This window comes from Diaphorina citri, unplaced genomic scaffold, assembly GCF_000475195.1.
Source record: "Diaphorina citri unplaced genomic scaffold, Diaci psyllid genome assembly version 1.1 scaffold1569, whole genome shotgun sequence".
NCBI lineage: Eukaryota > Metazoa > Arthropoda > Insecta > Hemiptera > Psyllidae > Diaphorina > Diaphorina citri.
The window spans coordinates 35001-57650 of record NW_007378995.1 but is presented as its reverse complement, the minus strand read 5'-3'; the positions used below and the strand labels follow the sequence as shown (position 1 = coordinate 57650).

Sequence of the window (22650 nt, the reverse complement as noted above, 5' to 3'; positions counted from 1 at the left end):
TTTTACGTTGCTAAAGTCATAGAACATAGATTTTACGTTGCTAAAGTCATAGAACATAGATTTTACGTTGCTAAAGTCATAGAACATAGATTTTACGTTGCTAAAGTCATAGAACATAGATTTTACGTTGCTAAAGTCATAGAACATAGATTTTACGTTGCTAAAGTCATAGAACATAGATTTTACGTTGCTAAAGTCATAGAACATAGATTTTACGTTGCTAAAGTCATAGAACATAGATTTTACGTTGCTAAAGTCATAGAACATAGATTTTACGTTGCTAAAGTCATAGAACATAGATTTTACGTTGCTAAAGTCATAGAACATAGATTTTACGTTGCTAAAGTCATAGAACATAGATTTTACGTTGCTAAAGTCATAGAACATAGATTTTACGTTGCTAAAGTCATAGAACATAGATTTTACGTTGCTAAAGTCATAGAACATAGATTTTACGTTGCTAAAGTCATAGAACATAGATTTTATTTTTTTTTGGCATTGGTTTGGCACTAAGCCTCGACCATACAGCCAGAGTGAATGTGTTAGCGAAAAAATGGAATAGATGACCATAGGTTTTATCTGTTAGTAAAATGATTTTAAAATACTTAGCAATAACGCTCGACAAAAAAAGATACCTATTACCTACCCCACCGGATCTAGGTATCTAATGATTTGTTTTATATGTTTTTTATGTTTTATTTATTTGTAACAATAATTGATATAGATATATGTATATGTATGACAAGAAGGTAATAAACATCTTATAAAATAATAAAATATTACAAATATATAGGTATAGGTATAGGTAGTAAATATTACGCATTCTTTGGCGTTACTCTTCCACACTAAAGGAATGTGTACTTCATTTGCTTTTGTGGATAGCAGTCTGTATGACATTGACTGGTTGACATTGGCAAGCTTCAGGCTGTGTTTATGTACAGGGCTGAGATAGGCCATCGTCGGCCTTTTTGTGTGTAAAGTTGGCGGGAAATTCGAATTTTTGTTTTTTTTTCCGCAACTTGTACAATCTGAATTCATTTTTTACTTTTTATCTTTAGTTTGCACGTTTATATTATACTTTTCATTTATATTAGCTATTAAAAACAAGCAAATTACAAAGCAAACAAAAATAAATATAAAATGAATTTTAAAAATTGCCGCCGGGACAGCTATCTCACGTCGTCCGAGCTCATCTCAGCCCTGTTCATAAACACACCCTTACAGTGCCTCTGTTTTTTATGTGTTCTACGAGTACCTATGTTCTAATTTTTCACTGTTGCCCTCTATCTTTTTGCACAAAGCACACAATATTAAGTTGTGTCCGAACATAGTCGATAGGGGTCGATTGACGAGGTAAATGGACGGTTCAGTCGACATCGATCGACGGCCGCTCGACTATGTGTGGGTGGACACAGCTTTCTACACGTTTTTCTCTTTGGCTATTGTGTGTTTATCTCTCTAATATTCTACATTCTCTCTGTTTCTCTTTCTTCAGGTGCGTCAAAATTTAGAAAACTTCTTCTCACTTAAGACCCTTACTTTTACTCTTTTTCTCTTCCACTTATCCTTTACTCTTTTTTCTCTTTTATTTATCCATCTTATCTTCTACCCACCTTTCTCTTAGTCTCCTTCCTTCCCCTATCCTATGTTTCTCTTTTCTCTCTTCCTTGTTTCCAACTTTTACTCTGTATTCACTTTTAAGTAACGCTTTCTGCACTGTGTTTTGGTGATGGAATTTTGCACGAGCATTTTAAAACTTTAATTTTTCGCTCTTCTAACTGTGGGCGTATTTTTACTTGTGAGTCATGGAGGGTTGGTTAATATGTGATCTGTGCTGTTCGTTCTTTCAGTAGTTCAAGTATTTATTATTTATTTTATAAGTAATCAATTTTATAGTGGGGGGGGAATAGCCTCAAAATTTCAAATCCATTCTAAATCTTGCTCCTAACTTATAAAAGTGGACCGACTCCAATCCAAGTCATAAAATCTAGCGAGGTGTAGGGTGTAGGTATTAATGGCGGAATGACATTTGTGACGAGCATTCATGCTTACCACAAATAAATTTCCTTTTCCCGTCATCGAAGACCTCAACAGTTAAACACCTCTGGCTGGGGACAAGCTCCAAGGCGGACCTCTCGTAGCCAAAGCGTACAACTCGGCCCTCATCAAAGTGTCCGACGTCAGTAGTGGCATTGTGGGACAACCGTGCCAGTTCAAAGGTGAGATCTCAGCAGAATCTTTCTCTACAAAGGTTATTTTTCAGCCCGGCTCCATCCAGCAGAAATTGATGAATGACCTTACGTGATAAGGGGCCGGGATAGGACGATGAATGATCATAAATGAACACAAATGAGTTAAGATGGAACAAGCCAACTTAGCTTGGAAGAACGCCTGCCTTGTAAGCGCCAGGTCGCGGATTAGACTTCAACCCGAGGCTTTACCTTAAATGGCTAAGATTCGTCCTCGGAACGCCTGACTTAATCCTATCCTGTCTTCCTCTCTTCGATTTCGGGACGATAAGACCCAAGGAGTTACAGTTCCCTCTGTCAAATTCTTCTTCTTGCTACCCTTTTCCTATTTAAATAGGGTTGACGTTTCTTGTCAGTCTCTTCCAGGCAGCCCTATTGTGTACCTCATGTCCTGATAAATTTTTCTTACCCAGGTCTTGATTCACACAATTTTTCCACCTTTTCTACCTTATTAAACAACACCAATAAGAAAACCAGACAAACAAACAAACTACTTTGTTTGTTTAATTTATTTTATGTTTGATTTCACAGCCGTTCCGAGAACGAACATTATCCCATCAGGATAAAATCCGCCCCGGGCGGGAATCGAACTCGCGGCCTAGCGCTGACAATATCCATCCTTAATCTAACTTCTAAAATGCTGTCTCTTCTTCTTCTGTTTGTATTTATCCTTAACCCATCAGTGTCAAAACCGAGAACGAACATTATCCCATCAGGATAAAATCCGCCCCGGGCGGGAATCGAACCCGCGGCCTAGCGCTTACAATATCCATCCTTAATCTAACTTCTAAAATGCTGTCTCTTCTTCTTCTGTTTATATTTATCCTTAACCCATTTGTGTGCGTGTGGAAAATGCAATTTGGCTCCGGATCAAAAATGTGATCTGACTCACCTTTTTCCTCACTGTAAAGCTGAAATGGATGTGCAAATGATGAAATAAAATTTTGCCTTCACTATAAAAGTAGTTTAGCTTGGGCGGAGAAAATTCTATAGGTGTCTGTGGGCCTGAAGAAAAGTGTAGGACTGCTACATGCCTACTTGCCTACAGTCATACAAAAAAAAAAAAAAGAAAAAAATATAGAAAATACATCTTCAGTCTACAGTTTGCCCCTACAGTCATAGAACATAGATTTTACGTTGACATTCTGCTATAGTCATAGAATTATTCTTATTCTCGGACATCTGCTTCAGCTTACAGCCATAGAATTGGACATCTATTCACTAACATGAATAGGGTTTGGCCTAGGTTGGGATTCTAGTCATGCTAGAGATGAATAATTGGAAATGAATCATTGTTTTTTAGTTGTAGCTATCTATCTATGCTTGGAAAATTGATTTTGGCTCTGGAACAAAATACAGTAGGAAAAAAAAACGCTCTGAAGCTCTTGGGAGTCTTGGGTTTTGATTAGGGGTTCGGCCTAGGTTGGAATTCTAATTGTAATAATGTCAGAGATGAGTAATATAGTAATTTGAAATGATTCACTGTCTTGTGTGCGTGCAGGAAACTCTGGCAGTGAAAGTGTTGAAGAAAAATCTCCACAAAATAACCTGCGGCATATTTATGCCAAATAGGAAATACTGGCAGTCAAAGTGTTGAAGAAAAATCTTCACAAGATAACCTGCGGCATATTTATGCCACATAGGAAATACTGGGAGTGAAAGTGTTGAAGAAAATTCTCCAATAACATGTGGCTATATTGCAAATTCCTCATTTATTTGAACAGAACAGCCAACACCTCCCCATGTTAAACCTTCACCTCTAGTGACGAGCATGTGAAAGGTCACGTGGTTCTAGTCTAGGCCGCGTTCACACGACTGTTATTTGTTTCGTCAAGCCACGCTCACACGATTTGTACCTGTTTCGTCCTCCTACTTTTGCGAATCTTGTCACCTATGGTTGTATTTTTGTATTTGACTTCCTAAAATGTGGATTATTTTTTTACTATTTTTTCCCTCACTCGACTACTCTGTAGACTACTTTCTTCTATCCCGATTCGGGGCACAAGCTTTGGCTTTCACGGAAATATGTGTCTAGGTGTACCTATCTCGCGCTTACAACCGAAAGTTAAAAGAGTGAACACGGCTTAGTTAAGGAACCAGTGATCTTGGAAAGCAGGGTTGTTTACGCCTATGGGCGTGACGGTAATGTTTTCAATTATGGCATGCTGGTTGAATTCCTAGCGAAAGGAACAATATTATGAGACTCCCCTGTTTCTTCTAGTCTCCTTACTTGGGTGATGTTTCAAAGTCATAGAGCAGGAAAAATGAGGACCAACGGAATTTTTCTTTTTCTTCTACTTCTAAATACCAAGTTAAATCAATTTAAAAAATACCGGTAAAATAAAATTATGATAAAATTCCATGCCTCGGCCGGGATCGAACACACGCCCTCGTCTTTACTAGGTGTCTTGACCATTATGCCAGAGAGGCAATTCTATTTCTTTGCTATGCAGAGTGTAGAGGAGTTGGGTATTCCATAGGCGTGTCTATGTATTGTTAGGAAATTCTAGAGAGTGGGTTTTGGCATCCTTGTGACTAATTAGCAAGAGGATACGATATCATAACGCGTATACCCTTGCATTGCAAACAAAAGTATTGTCTTCTCGCCCATCTGATGAGGCACACAGCACGGGATGGGCATGCTACGACACAGACAATACGACTCCAAAGCCTGGTAAACATGCCCCTACATGTCTCCGAAGCTAACTTCAGTGGTGCACTGGTTAACGCGTTGGACTTTGTATCTGGAGGTTGGTGGTTCGAGTCCAAGTCAAGTCATAAAATTTATATAGTTTTAGGCAATAATTGGGAAACGGTAATTGTAGCAAGCATTTCAATATGCGTAACACAATTAAAAATTCCTTTTTTTTATTGTTATCAAATCTCTCTTTTTTTATACGAAGTCTCTTGCAATCGGTTTTGTAACCACCACTAGACATTAAATCCGGGTTCCCAAGAGGTACGCGGATGAAAAAAGGTTGAGAACCGCTCCTCTATATCTATCAGATCTATGTATCTAAATGTTCTAAAGTTCTAAACTATCTAAAGTATTCCAAGATAGCCTTGAATTATGAAAGGTCTAACTCTGAACTTTGCCAGTAGTAAGTTATTATACATATAGTTATTCAATGTCTATTGTATCTCCGGTATCAGAATAATCCGAATAATTCCTAGAGCTAACAGTCCAGTCACCGTGTTAAAAACCTTTTGTTTTTGAAATGAAATAACTTTTTCACTTTGCCAAAGTCGTTGAAGAAAATCAACTAATTAGATAATATTTTTGGACAAAAAAAAAAGTAGATCCTATCGGTTTTAGTATTTTTAGTGCGTCAGTTTTAGTAATAAATCGAGCAAATAATTACTCTTGGTAGTAACTTTGGACTCTTTTTGAAGATCTTATGGATCTAGATCTTGAAGATGTGGATTTGGACATCTCATCTCTATTTTCAGAATGGTCTTCGCTGTCAAACTCAAAAACTTCATTTGCTCTAGGTATGAAGGACATGTAATAAGTTATCTACTCTTACCCACCTAGATGGTGGGATTTTTGTATGTTTCCTGGTGCAGAGAGTGGGTTTTGGCATCCTTGTGACTAATTAGCAAGAGGATACGATATCATAACGCGTATACCCTTGCATTGCAAACAAAAGTATAGTCTTCTCGCACATCTGATGAGGGACACAGCACGGGATGGGCAATGGGCATGCTACGACACAGACAATACGACTCCAAAGCCTAGTACACATGCCCCTACATGTCTCCGAAGCCAACCTCAGAGGTGCACTGGTTAACGCGTTGGACTTTGTATCTGGAGGTTGGTGGTTCGAGTCCAAGTCAAGTCATAAAATTTATATAGGTTTAGGCAATAATTGGGAAGCGGTATTTGTAGCAAGCATTTCAATATGCGTAACACAATTAAAAATTCCTTTTTTTACTGTTATCAAATCTCTCTTTTTTTATATGAAGTCTCTTGCAATCGGTTTTGTAACCACCACCTATTCTTCTCTCATTTCAGGACCCACCCTGGAAATCCCGGTCAAGGTGACCGGGAATGTTCACGAGGGATTCACGGCCGAATTCTCTCCCCAGGAGGTGGGCGCTCACAACATCTGTGTCGACTACAACGGTCACCCTGTATACGGCACTCCGTTCACGGCCAAAGTATACGATGCCCGCAAAGTTCACGTGGGATCTATACCACAAGGTAAGCACATTAAGAACACTCGGTATATGAAACATCTGTGTCGACTACAAGGGGGACACCCGGTATATGGCACTCCTTTGGTGTCAATAATATTAAATGTATCGCCAAAAAATTACCCAGCATCATTTAATTAGAATTATTTTGTGGTAAAGCAGAGCTTTTTCACAACTTTAGTGGATATCACAGCATTACCAAGTGCCTCCTTTACCATTAATTCTCATCTACTCGTATCATCAGTCTTTTTAGATGATTTTACACTGGTAATGCCGCCCCTGGTCGCTACTCGATTAAAGCAGCCACTCAATTGTCCTCACGAGGCTAAGTGCACCCCGAACTCCAAGCACAGAGCCGAAAAAACTTCGACCCCGCCGCGAATCAAACCCGGAATCTCTGGCGTGCAAGTCTAGTGTGATACCCACTCGGCCACGGAGGTTGTTTCCCAATTCCCATCACCAAAGAAGAAGGAGCTAGCTCTATTACCGCCCCGGCTCGGTGGTGTAGTGGTCAAGTGGTCAAAAGTAAAGTAGTTTTTATGTTAAGGCGGTCTCTTCTTGATCTCTTGTGTGCCGCGTCCATTAGAGTTTAGGACTATTGCACTGCTGTAAAGTAGTTTACTGTTGAAACTAGGTATTAAAAATTAAAATCCTGCTGTTTCCTTTCTTCCCAGGTCATGTCGGTAACACCCTCCAGTTCAGCGTAGATGCCTCCCAAGCAGGGGAGGGTAACCTAGAGATCACCATCTCCGCCCGTGGCACCAACATACCCACCCAAGTACATTCCCACGGGAACGCCAAGTTCTCAGTGAGCTTTGTTCCTATTGAGCCCCTGGATCATGTCATCAGTATTCAGTTCAATAAGGAACATGTTCCTGGTAAGTGATTATAAGGAACATGTTCTCAGTGAGCTTTGTTCCTATTGAGCCTCTGGATCATGTCATCAGTATTCAGTTCAATAAGGAACATGTTCCTGGTGAGTGATTATAAGGAACATGTTCTCAGTAAGCTTTGTTCCTATTGAGCCCCTGGATCATGTCATCAGTATTCAGTTCAATAAGGAACATGTTCCTGGTGAGTGATTATAAGGAACATGTTCTCAGTGAGCTTTGTTCGTATTGAGCCTCTGGACCAGTCTGAAATTTCCCTTGCCAAAGAAATAGCAAAGGTTGAGAGGGAAGGGCATCCACTCGTAAATTTTTTGCATACAAAAGCGAATGTCAGCCCAAAGCAATCACCCCTGGGCTGATTGAGAGATTGACGAAAAACGCCGACCGCGTCTGTAAGGCGAAGAAGAAGACCCAAAATGGCTTGGTAAAAGACACAGAATGTCATATTTTTAGTAAGTTACAAAAAAAAAAAAATATTAGAAATTAATAATATCCTCTCCCTCCCTCCCCCCCCAGGCTCCTCCATTCATGGCCCCCTGTCGTGGGCGACTTTCCTCTGGTAACAGGGCGCCGGCCTCTGTCCGCGGCCCCCGTAGCCAACTAACCTCTCACTTCTCACCCTGAGTAATGGTGGCCCCTGGAAACCTGGACGATGTTGAAGTCAAACGTTGAGGGTAAGTGATGCGACCAGCCTGGATTTTTGCCTTTCCTTTATCTGAGAAAAGACCGGTAATAAGTACCACAAAATCCGGAGAAAGAACTAGATTATGACAATAATCATTTTTTTTTTTTTTTTCTTTTTTTTCTTCTTCAAAGACAAAAGTTGATACCTTTACCATGTAAAATAAAATCTGTCATTGTAAATACTCTCTTTACGCATGCCTTCTGTTTATGGCTGTTCTACGAATACCTATGTTCTATGTTTTTGCCACTGTTGCCTCTAACTTTCTGCCACAAAGCACACCAATATTAAGTTGTGTCCGACATAGTCCGCTATAGGGGGCTCGATTGACGATAGTGAAACCTCGGCCCCTGACGAAGCACGAAGTGACGTAAGTAAATTCTACACCGTTTTTTTTCTTCTTTTTTTTAAACTTAAGCAAGTTTTAAATTTAATAAAAAATACACACCTATTTTGGTATGCCAAATACATGAGAGGCACCTTGTTTAGACTGGCGTGAGTAACAGGGCGACTTTTCAGTCTCCATTCTGCGCAGTAATAACCAGCGGTATATTTTATCTACTTCTATTCCTACAACTCATCTCTGGTCGAGGCAGTGTGGACAGGGCATGCGCCTTGCCTGTTTCAGTCGACATGGATCGACGGCCGCTCGACTATGTGTGGGACCGGTGTGGTGGACACAGCTTTCTACACGTTTTCTTTTGGCTATTGTGTGGTTTATCTCTCTAATATTCTATCACTCTCTCTGTTTCTCCTTTCTTCAGGTGCGCGTCAAAATTAGAAATAACTTCCTTCTCACTTAAGGACCCTTATTTCTTACTCTTTTTTCTCTTCCACTTAATTCCTTTATCTCTTTTTTCCTCTTTTATTATCCATCTTCATCTTCTACCACTTCCTCTTAGTTTTCTTCTTCCTTCCCCTTTCCTAGTGTTTCTCGCTTTCTCTCTTCCTTTTACTCTTATTCAACCGTTTTTAAGTAACGCTTTTTTCTGCAGCTGTGTTTCTGGTGGTGGAATTTGCATGAGCAATTTTAAAACCTTTGATTTTTTCACTCTTTTTAACTGTGCGGCGGTATTTTTACTTGTGAGTAATGGAGGGTTGGTTAATATCAACACCTTGATCTGTGCTGTTCGTTCGTCAGTTAGTTCAAGTATTATTATCCTCCTGATTTTATAGAGTAATCGATGTAAATGTCCACCGAGTGACTCGGTCATTTTTCTTACTATAATTCACATTAGGCAACCTTAGTGGTTAGCGTGGTGGACTCTGGATCTGAAGGCTGGTGGTTCGAGTCCAAATCAAGTCACAAAATTTTAGCGAGCTGTAACATTTAGGGAATGACATTTGTGACGAGCATTCATGCTTACCACAAATAAATTTCCTTTTCCCGTCACCGGAGACCTCAACAGTTAAACAGTGACGTCAACCCTCTATAAAAGAAAACAATATTGCAAAATTTCTTACTAATAATCCCTTGCCAACACAGGAAACTCTGGCAGTGAAAGTGTTGAAGAAAAATCTCCACAAAATAACCTGCGGCATATTTATGCCAAATAGGAAATACTGGCAGTGAAAGTGTTGAAGAAAAATCTCCACAGATAACCTGCGGCATATTTGTGCCACATAGGAAATACTGGGAGTGAAAGTGTTGAAGAAAAATCTCCAATAACATGTGGCTATATTGCAAATTCCTCGTTTATTTGAACAGAACAGCCAACACCTCCCCATGTTAAACCTTCACCTCTAGTGACGAGCATGTGAAAAGGTCACTCTAATTCTATTGAAGGCCGCGTTCACACAACTGTTCTTTTTTTCATCAAGTCATGCTCACACGACTTGTATTCCGTCCTTCTGCTTTTGCGAATTTTATCACCTATGGTCGTATCCTTTTATTTGGTTTTTTTTTTTTCAAAGACAAAGTTGATACCTTTACCATGTAAATAAAAATCTGTATTGTAAATACTCTCTTTACAGTGCCTCTGTTTATGTGTTCTACGAATACCTATGTTCTATGTTTTCACTGTTGCCTCTAACTTTCTGCACAAAGCACACAATATTAAGTTGTGTCCGAACATAGTCGATAGGGGTCGATTGACGAAGTAAATCGGCCCCTGACGAAGACGAAGTGACGAAGTAAATTCTACACGTTTTTTTTTCTTCTTTTTTTTTAAACTTAAGCAAGTTTTAATTTATAAAAATTACACCTATTTTGTTCCAAATACATGAGACCTTGTTTAGACTGCGGGAGTAAAGGGACTTTTCAGTCTCATTCTGGCAGTATAAACAGGGTATATTTTATTCTATTCTATTCTAAATCTATCTTGTCGAGGCAGTGTGGACGGTTCAGTCGACATCGATCGACGGCCGCTCGACTATGTGTGGGACGTGTGGGTGGACACAGCTTTCTACACGTTTTTCTCTTTGGCTATTGTGTGTTTATCTCTCTAATATTCTACACTCTCTCTGTTTCTCTTTCTTCAGGTGCGTCAAAATTTAGAAAACTTCTTCTCACTTAAGACCCTTACTTTTACTCTTTTTCTCTTCCACTTATCCTTTACTCTCTTTTTTCTCTTTTATTTATCCATCTTATCTTCTACCCACCTTCCTCTTAGTTTCCTTCTTCCTTCCCCTTTCCTATGTTTCTCTTTTCTCTCTTCCTTTTACTCTGTATTCACTTTTAAGTAACGCTTTTCTGCACTGTGTTTTGGTGGTGGAATTTTGCATGAGCATTTTAAAACTTTGATTTTTCACTCTTTTAACTGTGGGCGTATTTTTACTTGTGAGTCATGGAGGGTTGGTTAATATCAACACTGATCTGTGCTGTTCGTTCTGTCAGTAGTTCAAGTATTTATTATTGATTTTATAAGTAATCGATTTTATGGTGGGGGAGAATAGCCTCAAAATTTCAAATCCATTCTAAATCTTGCTCCTAACTTATAAAAGTGGATTCTTCAGGTGCGTCAAAATTTAGAAAACTTCTTCTCACTTAAGACCCTTACTTTTACTCTTTTTCTCTTCCACTTATCCTTTACTCTCTTTTTTCTCTTTTATTTATCCATCTTATCTTCTACCCACCTTCCTCTTAGTTTCCTTCTTCCTTCCCCTTTCCTATGTTTCTCTTTTCTCTCTTCCTTTTACTCTGTATTCACTTTTAAGTAACGCTTTTCTGCACTGTGTTTTGGTGGTGGAATTTTGCATGAGCATTTTAAAACTTTAATTTTTCGCTCTTCTAACTGTGGGCGTATTTTTACTTGTGAGTCATGGAGGGTTGGTTAATATGTGTTCTGTGCTGTTCGTTCTGTTAGTAGTTCAAGTATTTATTATTTAAGTAATCAATTTTATAGTGGGGGGGGAAGCCTCAAAATTTCAAATCCATTCTAAATCTTGCTCCTAACTTATAAAAATGGTTCGACTCCAATCCAAGTCATAAAATCTAGCGAGGTGTAGGTATTAATGGGGGAATGACATTTGTGACGAGCATTCATGCTTACCACAAATAAATTTCCTTTTCCCGTCACCGGAGACCTCAACAGTTAAACAGTGACGTCAACCCTCTATAAAAGAAAACAATATTGCAAAATTTCTTACTAATAATCAATACTCAAAAGCGTAAGAGGGAGTTTTACATATGATTATATGTAGCAATCAGATATGATTGTAACAATTAGATAATATAAAATATAATAATCAGAGAAATGTTCATTAAAAATCAGCTTGCTGAAGTAATAGAGATTAGCACACATTACAATCATATCGAATCATCACAAATTCGCCATAAAGTATTCATTTGTGCAAATGTAACGGAGCTGGGGCTTTTGTGAGTGAGTACAATAACATATTGCGAATCTAAGCACCTACATCAGTACTGTAGTTTACTAAAGTCTATTACTTTCTATTACTAATTTTATTTTTAATTTTAGACGTTTCCATTTACCTATTACTTAGTGATCTTTGGATTGATCCGACAGCTTGAAGAAGGACTTTACTACTGTTAAGCTTTTTTGCCCTATCAAAATCGGACAAACTATCCAAAAGTTATTGTGAAAACTTAGAACTACTTTATTTGAGAGAATTATTTGAGAATCTTAAAAGACAAGTATATTTATATCAGAGGTTCCCAAACTGTGGTACGCGGAAGCACTTCTGGTGGTACGCGAAGATTTGAAAACGCCATTTTTATGATTTATCTCCTAAATACGAAAAACAAATCTGGTAACCGTGGTTGGGAGAAAAAATCTACAATCAGTGCACAAAAAATTGTGACATCGTACTTCAAGTAACAAAAAATTTCGTCTGCGGCGCTATAATATCTTCATTTCAACCCCAAATCACACAAAATTGATGTTTGGTGGTAGGTACGCTAGAAGAACCTTGAGGTGTCAAGTAGTACGCAGTGCTCAAAAGTTTGGGAACCCCTGATTAATATGATTATACGTAGCAATCAGATATGATTATAACAATTAGATAATAATATATAATAATCAGAGAAATGTTCATTAAAAATCAGCTTGCTGAAGTAATAGAGATTAGCACACATAACAATCATATCGAATCATCGCAAATTCGACATAAAGTATTCATTTGTGCAAATGTAACGGAGCTGGGGCTTTTGTGAGTGAGTACAATACCATATTGCGAATCTAAGCACCTACATCTGTACTATAGTTTACTAAAGTTCATTACTTTCTATTACTAATTTTATTTTTAATTTTAGACGTTTCCATTTACCTATTACTTAGTGATCTTTGGATTGATCCGACAGCTTGAAAAAGGACTTTAATGTTGAACTTTTTTGCCCAATCAAAATCGGACAAACTATTCAAAAGTTATTGTGAAAACTTAGAACTATTTTATTTGAGAGAATTATTTGAGAATCTTAAAAGACAGGTAAACTAGAGCAGTGTTTCTTAATTAGTTTGGCCCGCGGAACCCTTTTCAAAAGGTGAACATCTTTGCGGAACCCTGAACTTTCAAGATTGCACCCCCCACTCCCCACCCCCACCCCCCTTATTATAAAAATACAACAAGTTTTCTTTGTTACAGTTCCCTCTATCAAACCTCTAAAAAAGGATAAAGGAAGGACGGACTAAAAAGGAAAAATCGTATCTATCTCGCAAAATATAAAAAAAAGAACAACGAAATAACAAATAGAAAATAACCATAGCAAAATCATTAAAAGAAAAAATTGTTTTTTCCTTCCCTATTTCTTACTTTGGTTTCCTTTCTAACGTTTCCTTCCTTCTGACAGTATTCGTTCCACGTTCTTCCTACCATTATATTTTCCTGCCATTTCCTCGCAAATTCCTCCTGTTAATGGGCAGGCAGTCTTCTGCACAAACATGCACTGCTGGTTGCATGTTGCAATTTTTACGGCTCAACAAACAGTAAGTTGGCGTTTGCGAAACAATACAGCCCAAAAACTATTTTTTCAGCCTAGTTAGCTTGGAGGTTAGCGCGTCTGCCTTGTAATCACTAGGTCAGGGGTTCGATTCTCGCCCGGGACAGATTTGATCCTAAACAGAAACAGTTCCTTAACAGTTGTTAACTATACCTTATCAGTTACAGTTCCTGGTCTGGCTAGGGGACTTTAAACAGAGAGTAGACTGGCGTCTGGCTGTGCGACCATAAACAGGAAGGAGAACAGCTAACCCTAACCAGCCTAGCTAGCTGGCAGTTCTGCAAAGGGTTCTCTCTGCTTTTAAGGAATAAGCCCAAGTCCTCACGTTGGTTGACTGCGGTTCAGGAGGAACCAATGACACATGGCTAGAGACCATCACCCCGGTGCATAGCAGGTGAAAAAGGATATCCTTTCTTTATGCTGTCTTTACCATTTGGCTACAGCTGAAGCCGCTACACCAACAATAGATTTGATATCTTGCACGTGAGGTTCCCTCTATCAAAACTCAAGGGAAAACCCCCCTGTAAAGTACCAGTCTAGACAGCTTGGAGGGATGGAGGGTAGGGCGCCTTCTCTGTAAGCACCACATGAGTCTAATGTTACCTAATGTAGCAGTTCTTTCATTACTACTAAAAGCTTTGGCTTTCACGGAAATATGTGTCTAGGTGTACCTATCTCGCGCTTACAACCGAAAGTTAAAAGAGTGAACACGGCTTAGTTAAAGAACCAGTGATCTTGGAAAGCAGGGTTGTTTACACCTATGGGCGTGACGGTAATGTTTTCAATTATGGCATGCTGGTTGAATTCCTAGCGAAAGGGAAAACATTATGAAACTCCCCTGTTTCTTCTAGTCTCTGGTACTAGGAGGTACTAGGAAGTACCAGAGACAAGTCAATCTATTTGATCTCTCTGAGGTCACCAATGTCAAGACGTTTAGCACAGTCTCCCAATGAGGTATTTTCCATTCTCTCTATCTATCTCAACATTCACAATCTCTATCAGCGATTCTCAACCGGGGGTACGCGAGAGACCCTCCAGGAATACGCGGAGGAAAAAATGTGTAATGGCGGACAAAAGCAAATTTTAAATCTTTACAACTTATCAGGGCAGTACAGTCCAAAAAGGTGCTGAATTTTGCCCTCAATGAAGGTACTGAATTTCTTCAAAAGGTCCTGAGTGTGTTTAGAAATCAGTAGTAATGATACACATCGATCTTGATATGGGTACCCGGTACTCATTATGATGATAGTGGCGGGGGTTCGAGACATTAAATCCGGGTTCCCAAGAGGTACGCGGATGAAAAAAGGTTGAGAACCGCTCCTCTATATCTATCAGATCTATGTATCTAAACGTTCTAAACTATCTAAAGTATTCCAAGATAGCCTTGAATTATGAAAGGTCTAACTCTGAACTTTGCCAGTAGTAAGTTATTATACATATAGTTATTCAATGTCTATTGTATCTCTATCTCCGGTATCAGAATAATCCGAATAATTCCTAGAGCTAAACAGTCGCGTCACCGTGTTAAAAACCTTTTGTTTTTGAAATGAAATAACTTTTTCACTTTGCAAAAGTCGTTGAAGAAAATCAACTAATTCGATAATATTTTTGGACAAAAAAAAGTAGATCCTATCGGTTTTAGTATTTTTAGTGCGTCAATTTTGTGTAATAAATCGAGCAATTAATTACTCTTGGTGGTAACTTTGGACTCTTTTGAAGATCTTATGGATCTAGATTTTGAAGATGTGGATTTGGGCATCTCATCTCTATTTAAATTTCCCTCATTTTTTCCCATTTTTAACCTTAGTAGTGAATTTTTTTTTTTTTTTTTTTTTACCATATTTTCCATTTTTTACCGACATTAATATAGCCCTTAAGTTGTACTGTTACGTTTTACTAACTGTGATATTCATAAGATAATTTAGTTAATATTAATAAGAATTAAACTTTGTTTAGGTTATTAAATATTAACAAGGTACTTACACCTACCTGGGCAGTTGGTATTGATAAAATAATCAGTATTTGAAGTACTTACTTAAATCTACTCAAATATAATTTTGTTAAACATCATCGTAGGGATGTGAAACATTTTAAAAAAAGAAGAAAAAAAAATAATAAAGAAATTTTAGAAAAACTTTGGGAAATGCTTATGGTTCAAACAATTGGGTTTCATAGAGATTTGATAGACTACTAGGTAGCTTTCAGAATAAAGGTTCGCTTTTTACCTAATTTATAGGAATTTGCGGGTATTTTAATCAGTGGTGTTGCGTGCATTTTCCCAGTTCAAAAAATTGGCCCTTGCAAATTGTCTCTCAATTGGTTTTCAAAGTTAAAATTTCATAAAATGCTGATAACTGAAAGAGCAGCCTCTGTTGTCGAATGGGTGTCACAGTGTCACTTTGGGCATGCCCTGGATAGGTCCGGGTTCCATGCCCGTCGAAGTCTTTCAGCTCTGTACCTACTTAGAACACAGAGTATCTAAAAGATTTAAGATTAAAAAGATTTAAATATTAAAAAGATAAGCATTAAAATTGCTAAAGAAGCATCGTTCTTATAATGTGATACCCACAAAAAGCTCTCAAACTTCACCACAAAATCTCTCCAGTCACGCCACACCACTAAAACCCTCCAACAAACTAATTCGGCCATAAGCTCTACTCACCCCCTCTAATACTGCTAGTGTCCTAATAACCCAAATAATATACTAATCAATTGACATTCTCTTCCCCCTCCCCCCCCTTCCCCCCACACAATTGACATTTGACAATAAATAAATACACGAAACGAAAAAAAAAAATATTGACATTTCCAACGATGACATTCGACATCGCTGAATGCTGCAACGCTTTCAACGGACTCTCAACGCTGAAATCCGGTTGCACTCAACGGATTCTCTTCCAACGCAACAATTCACCGGATTTGCGTTTGTTTGATGGGACGAATGCATCGCTGTCCTTTGATTGAAAATGGCGGATTTTTTCGTCCCTTTGGGTTGCACTCAACGGATTCTCTTCCAACGCAACAATTCACCGGATTTGCGTTTGTTTGATGGGACGAATGCATCGCTGTCCTTTGATTCAAAATGGCGGATTTTTTCGTCCCTTTGTTTAAATCGGACTTTTCGTCATCATTCAACATTTTGGGCGATGCTTAAAAACCGAATGCTAATTTGGGAACCACCCCTTCCCTGTAACATTTTTATGCTGCTTCAAAATCACTCCGGAATCTGGGAATCTTTTTCCCCCGGATTTCATCTTTGGCGCTTTGGTCGAAATCAACTTTTACCTGTCGTCAATTCAACTTTGGCGCTGCCTCAAAAATCATCCGGACGAATGCATCGCTGTCCTTTGATTCAAAATGGCGGATTTTTTCGTCCCTTTGATTAAAACGGACTTTTCGCCATCATTCAACATTTTGGGCGATGCTTAAAAACCGAATGCTAATTTGGGAACCACCCCTTCCCTGTAACATTTCGATGCTGCTTCAAAATCACTCCGGAATCTGGGAATCTTTCTTCCCCGGATTTCATCTTTGGCGCTTTGGTCGAAATCAACTTTCACCTGTCGTCAATTCAACTTTGGCGCTGCCTCAAAAATCATCTTCTCTGGGACTCTTGTCGACTCTTTTCGCCCCGTGCAGCCCCGAACGGCCAGTCCATTCCCGCCCAGGTGAAAGATGTCGGCGGGTCCAACTTCAAGATCGAATTCACGCCCAAGCTGGTGGGGGAGCACAAGATCAACATAAACTATGGCGGCGTCCCCGTTACAGGGTCACCCTATAGTTGCAAAGTGTACGATGTGAACGCCATCCGAGTCAAACCCGTCGAGCGAGGCATTGTGGGACACCCTGTCACTTTTATAGGTGAGTATAAAGAAGCCTTTATTTATATCAGAGGTTCCCAAACTGTGGTACGCGGAAGCACTTCTGGTGGTACGCGAAGATTTGAAAACGCCATTTTTATGATTTATACCCTGGTTGGGAGAGAAAAAAATCTACAATCAGTGCACTAAAAAATTGTGACATCGTACTACAAGTTACAAAAAATTTCGCCTGCGGCGCTATAATATCTTCATTTCAACCCCAAATCACACAAAATTGATGTTTGGTGGTAGGTACGCCAGAAGAACCTTGAGGTGTCAAGTAGTACGCAGAACTCAAAAGTTTGGGAACCCCTGATTTATATGATTATATGTAGCAATCAGATATGATTATAACAATTAGATAATAATATATAATAATCAGAGAAATGTTCATTAAAAATCAGCTTGCTGAAGTAATAGAGATTAGCACACATCACAATCATATCGAATCATCGCAAATTCGCCATAAAGTATTCCCTTGTGCAAATGTAACGAGCTGGGGCTTTTGTGAGTGAGTACAATACCATTTTACGAATCTAAGCACCTACATCAGTAGTTTACTAAAGTTTATTACTTTCTATTACTAATTTTATTTTTAATTTTAGACGTTTCCATTTACCTATTACTCAGTGATCTTTGGATTGATCCGACAGCTTGAAAAAGGACTTTAATGTTGAGCTTTTTTGCCCTATCAAGATCGGGCAAACTGTTCAAAAGTTATTGTGAAAACTTAGAACTATTTTATTTGAGAGAATTATTTGAGAATCTTAAAAGACAGGTAAACTAGAGGAAGCACCAACTGCATTTTATCTAGTGTATGATTTTTCCAAAATATCTCGCGGAACCCTTGCCGTCAGCTCGCGGAACACCAATTAAGAAACACTGAACTAGAGGAAGAACCAAAAAATCGTGCAGCTAAAACTGAGAACTCACTTCGTTTTTTCACTCCTAATTTTCAGTGGAGACGTCTCAAGCGGGGCCGGGCAACCTAGAGGTGACAGTAAATGGAGGCCGTGTAGCCACCACTGCGCAGGCGCAAGGCCCTCACACTTACGCCATCTCATTCACGCCCAGGAGTGCACACACCCACACTGTAGATCTGAGATTCAACTCGCATGATGTACCAGGTAAGTGATTTCGTTTTCCAACCTGGCAAAAAGGGAATTCAATAAAACTAAAATAGAAAGCCAAACAGTAACATGGTTAGCCTAATGTCTAGCTAGAGGACTTTAAAGTCTTTAAACAGAGAGTAGACTGGTGTCTAGCTGTGCGACCATAAACAGGGAGGAGAACAGCTAACCCTAACCAGCCTAGCTAGCTGGCAGTTCTTCAAAGGGTTCTCTCTGCTTTTAAGGAATAAGCCCAAGTCCTCACGTTGGTTGACTGCGGTTCAGGAGGAACCAATGAAACATGGCTAGAGACCATCACCCCGGTGCATAGCAGGTGAAAAAGGATATCCTTTCTTTACGCTGTCTTTATCATTTGGCTACAGCTGAAGCCGCTACAACAACAATAGATTTGATATCTTGCACGTGAGGTTCCCTCTATCAAAACTTAAGGGAAAACCCCCCTGTAAAGTACCGGCCTGGATAGCTTGGAGTGTAGTCCACCTTCTCTATAAGCACCACATGAGTCTTTTATTTGGCTTCCTAAAATGTGGATTATTTTTTTACTATTTTTTCCCTCACTCGACTACTCTGTAGACTACTTTCTTCTATCCCGATTCGGGGCACAAGCTTTGGCTTTCACGGAAATATGTGTCTAGGTGTACCTATCTCGCGCTTACAACCGAGAGTTAAAAGAGTGAACACGGCTTAGTTAAGGAACCAGTGATCTTGGAAAGCAGGGTTGTTTACACCTATGGGCGTGACGGTAATGTTTTCAACTATGGCATGTCGGTTGAATTCCTAGCGAAAGGAACAATATTATGAGACTCCCCTGTCTGTTCTAGTCTCTGGTACTAGGAAGTACCAGAGACAAGTCAATCTATTTGATCTCTCTGAGGTCACCAATGTCAAGATGCAACCTAGAGGTGACAGTAAATGGAGGCCGTGTAGCCACCACTGCGCAGGCGCAAGGCCCTCACACCTACGCCATCTCATTCACGCCCAGGAGTGCACACACCCACACTGTAGATCTGAGATTCAACTCTCATGATGTACCAGGTAAGTAATTTCGTTTTCCAACCTGGCAAAAAGGGAATTCAATAAAACTAAATTAGAAAGCCAAACAGTAACACGGTTAGCCCATTGTCTAGCTAGAGGACAAGTCAATCTATTTGATCTCTCTGAGGTCACCAATGTCAAGATGTTTAGCACAGTCTCCCAATGAGGTATTTTCCATTCTCTCTATCTATCTCAACATTCACACTCTCTATCAGCGATTCTCAACCGGGGGTACGCGAGAGACCCTCCAGGAATACGCGGGGGAAAAAATGTGTAATGGTGGACAAAAGCAAATTTTAAATCTTTACAACTTATCAGGGCAGTACAGTCCAAAAAGGTGCTGAATTTTGACCTCAATGAAGGTACTGAATTTCTTCAAAAGGTCCTGAGTGTGTTTAGAAATCAGTAGTAATGATACACATCGATCTTGATATGGGTACCCGGTACTCATTATGATGATAGTGGCGGGGGTTCGAGACATTAAATCCGGGTTCCCAAGAGGTACGCGGATGAAAAAAGGTTGAGAACCGCTCCTCTATATCTATCAGATCTATGTATCTAAACGTTCTAAACTATCTAAAGTATTCCAAGATAGCCTTGAATTATGAAAGGTCTAACTCTGAACTTTGCCAGTAGTAAGTTATTATACATATAGTTATTCAATGTCTATTGTATCTCTATCTCCGGTATCAGAATAATCCGAATAATTCCTAGAGCTAAACAGTCGCGTCACCGTGTTAAAAACCTTTTGTTTTTGAAATGAAATAACTTTTTCACTTTGCAAAAGTCGTTGAAGAAAATCAACTAATTCGATAATATTTTTGGACAAAAAAAAGTAGATCCTATCGGTTTTAGTATTTTTAGTGCGTCAATTTTGTGTAATAAATCGAGCAATTAATTACTCTTGGTGGTAACTTTGGACTCTTTTGAAGATCTTATGGATCTAGATTTTGAAGATGTGGATTTGGGCATCTCATCTCTATTTAAATAAGATAAGATTAAATAAGATTTATAGAATGAAATTGAAACTAGATAAATATTATAAATGAACTCCCCATCCGTGGCACAAGCTCTGCTTATACGGATGGGTATACCATTTATAAAAAAAATGTATGTTCTGAGTTTTTTATCGATCAAAAATAAATGGAAACTTGTTAATAGTAATAGTATTTTCAGAATGGTCTTCCGAAGGTAAAGGTGAGTTTGGTTTCCGTAAGGAAAGGTTTATTAGGCCTTCCGTTCAGGGGAGTGAATTAGGAGAAAGCGTAAGAGGGAGTTTTACCTCACGTTTGTTTATCGTCCCTTGTATGAGAGCCAGTCACGGAATCAATCATTTGGATGATACAAATTTCTTGACCCCGCCGGGAATCGAACTCGGGTCTCCCGCGTGCAAGGCGAGCAGTGACCACTACACCATGGGAGCTGACTATTACTACTAAATAAAAACAGTGGTAAAACACTTTTTTTTCGAGCCTTAATCCTATTTCTACTCTATTTGTTCCCCAGGGTCCCCGTTCACATGTGACGTATTAGAAGCGGCTTGGGAACTGATCGCAAAGGGGGCACTTGGTAATGCTGTGATATCCACTAAAGTTGTGAAAGAGCTCTGCTTTACCACAAAGAATTTGATATTTGATTTGATAGAATTAGTCCAGTCAACATACTATCACCTCTAGCTTATTTAAATCCCTTATTCTCATTCCAGTCAACGCGAGTCAAGCTTCAAAGCTTACGACACGTCTAAAGTTCGAGTGACAGACATCAACACGGGAGTGGTCGGCAAACCGGTGTACTTCAGTAGTAAGTGTTTCAATAATTGTTGGGAATTAGCTCAGTCAGACAACCTCCGTGGGCGAGTGGGTATCACACAAGGCTTGCACGCCGGAGATCTCAGGTTTGATTCCCTGCGGGGTCGAAGTTTTTTCGGATCTGCGCTTGGAGTTCGGGGTGCACTCAAGCCTCGTGAGAACAATTGAGTTGCTACTTTAATTGAGTAGTGACCAGTGGTGGCATCATTACCAGTGTAAAAAGATTATTGACATATGGGAACTGAGTCGGAGATCCAGTACTGGATTCCCTGCGGGGTCGAAGTTTTTTCGGCTCTGCGCTTGGAGTTCGGGGTGCACTCAACCCTCGTGAGGACAATTGAGTTGCTACTTTAATTGAGTAGCGACCAGTGGCGGCATTATTACCAGTGTACAAAAGATTATTGACATATGGGAACTGATCGCAAAGGGGGCACTTGGTAATGCTGTGATATCCACTAAAGTCGTGAAAGAGCTCTGCTTTACCACAAAGAATTTGAGATTTGATTTGATAGAATTAGTCCAGTCAACATGCTATCACCTCTAGCTTATTTAAATCCCTTATTCTTATTCCAGTCAACGCGAGTCAAGCGGGTGCCGGTAATCTGGAGATTATCGTGTCGGTGAACGATTGCAATGTTCCCAACTATGTGCAGAGTGAAGGCAACGCTAAGTTCAGAGTCAACTTCAAACCCAAGGAGGCCGCAGAACATAACCTGAGTGTGAGATTCAATGGTGAACCCATACCTGGTGAGTGGATTTCTTATCTTATTTTTTTCCTCGTCACAAAAAAAAAACTGCCCCAAAACTGGACTTTTGTTTAAAGCTGCTCTTTGAATCATACGATTGAAAGCAAGTAAAAGGATTAAAGGACCCATTTTACTCCTATCTTCCAGTTTTTCCTGAAAAAAAAAGTATAGTTTAAAACATCCTTTCACTTCCTCTCTCTTCCAGGTTCCCCCTTCCAGTGCAAAATCCTCGAGCCGGGCCAAGTCGTAGTGGGTGGGCCGGGAATTAAATCCGCTCCCGTCAACGTTCCGGCCAAGATCACTGTAGACCTCCCGTCCCCCGGCAACGAGTGTAGCATAAGTGTTGTAGCCCCCTCTATGTGCAGAGTGAAGGCAACGCTAAGTTCAGAGTCAACTTCAAACCCAAGGAGGCCGCAGAACATAACCTGAGTGTGAGATTCAATGGAGAACCTATACCTGGTGAGTGGATTTCTGGGGAGATATTCTTGTTAATGGAGATTTTACTCATATCAACTCTTCGTATGGCCTATGGCAGTTTTTCTTCGATTGACCTGACCTTTGTATCGGCTCCTATAGCGGCAGATATAACTTGAAAAGTTCATCATGATGCATGCTCGTTTTTTTATTTTCATAAAGTAAATTAATATGAGAAAAT

The 22650-nt window shown here is 39.4% G+C and overlaps 1 protein-coding gene and 1 long non-coding RNA gene across 2 annotated transcripts in view; both read left to right on the top strand.

Annotated features, from left to right (window-relative positions):
- Positions 1 to 22650, top strand: part of LOC103516441 (filamin-B-like) — a gene marked incomplete at its 5' end in the record, with an annotated part of 56796 nt that overhangs the window by 18572 nt on the left and 15574 nt on the right. The window contains 11 exon segments of the mRNA XM_026828837.1: positions 6265 to 6453; positions 7121 to 7328; positions 7853 to 7937; positions 7940 to 8003; positions 17056 to 17277; positions 18236 to 18403; positions 19241 to 19441; positions 20948 to 20954; positions 21147 to 21241; positions 21823 to 21996; positions 22201 to 22377. Coding sequence (XP_026684638.1) covers positions 6265 to 6453; positions 7121 to 7328; positions 7853 to 7937; positions 7940 to 8003; positions 17056 to 17277; positions 18236 to 18403; positions 19241 to 19441; positions 20948 to 20954; positions 21147 to 21241; positions 21823 to 21996; positions 22201 to 22377 — 1590 coding nt within the window.
- LOC113470422 lies at positions 18917 to 20175 on the top strand. Its single transcript, XR_003393479.1, has 2 exons — positions 18917 to 19280; positions 19569 to 20175. It is a non-coding gene; the product is annotated as an uncharacterized LOC113470422 (long non-coding RNA).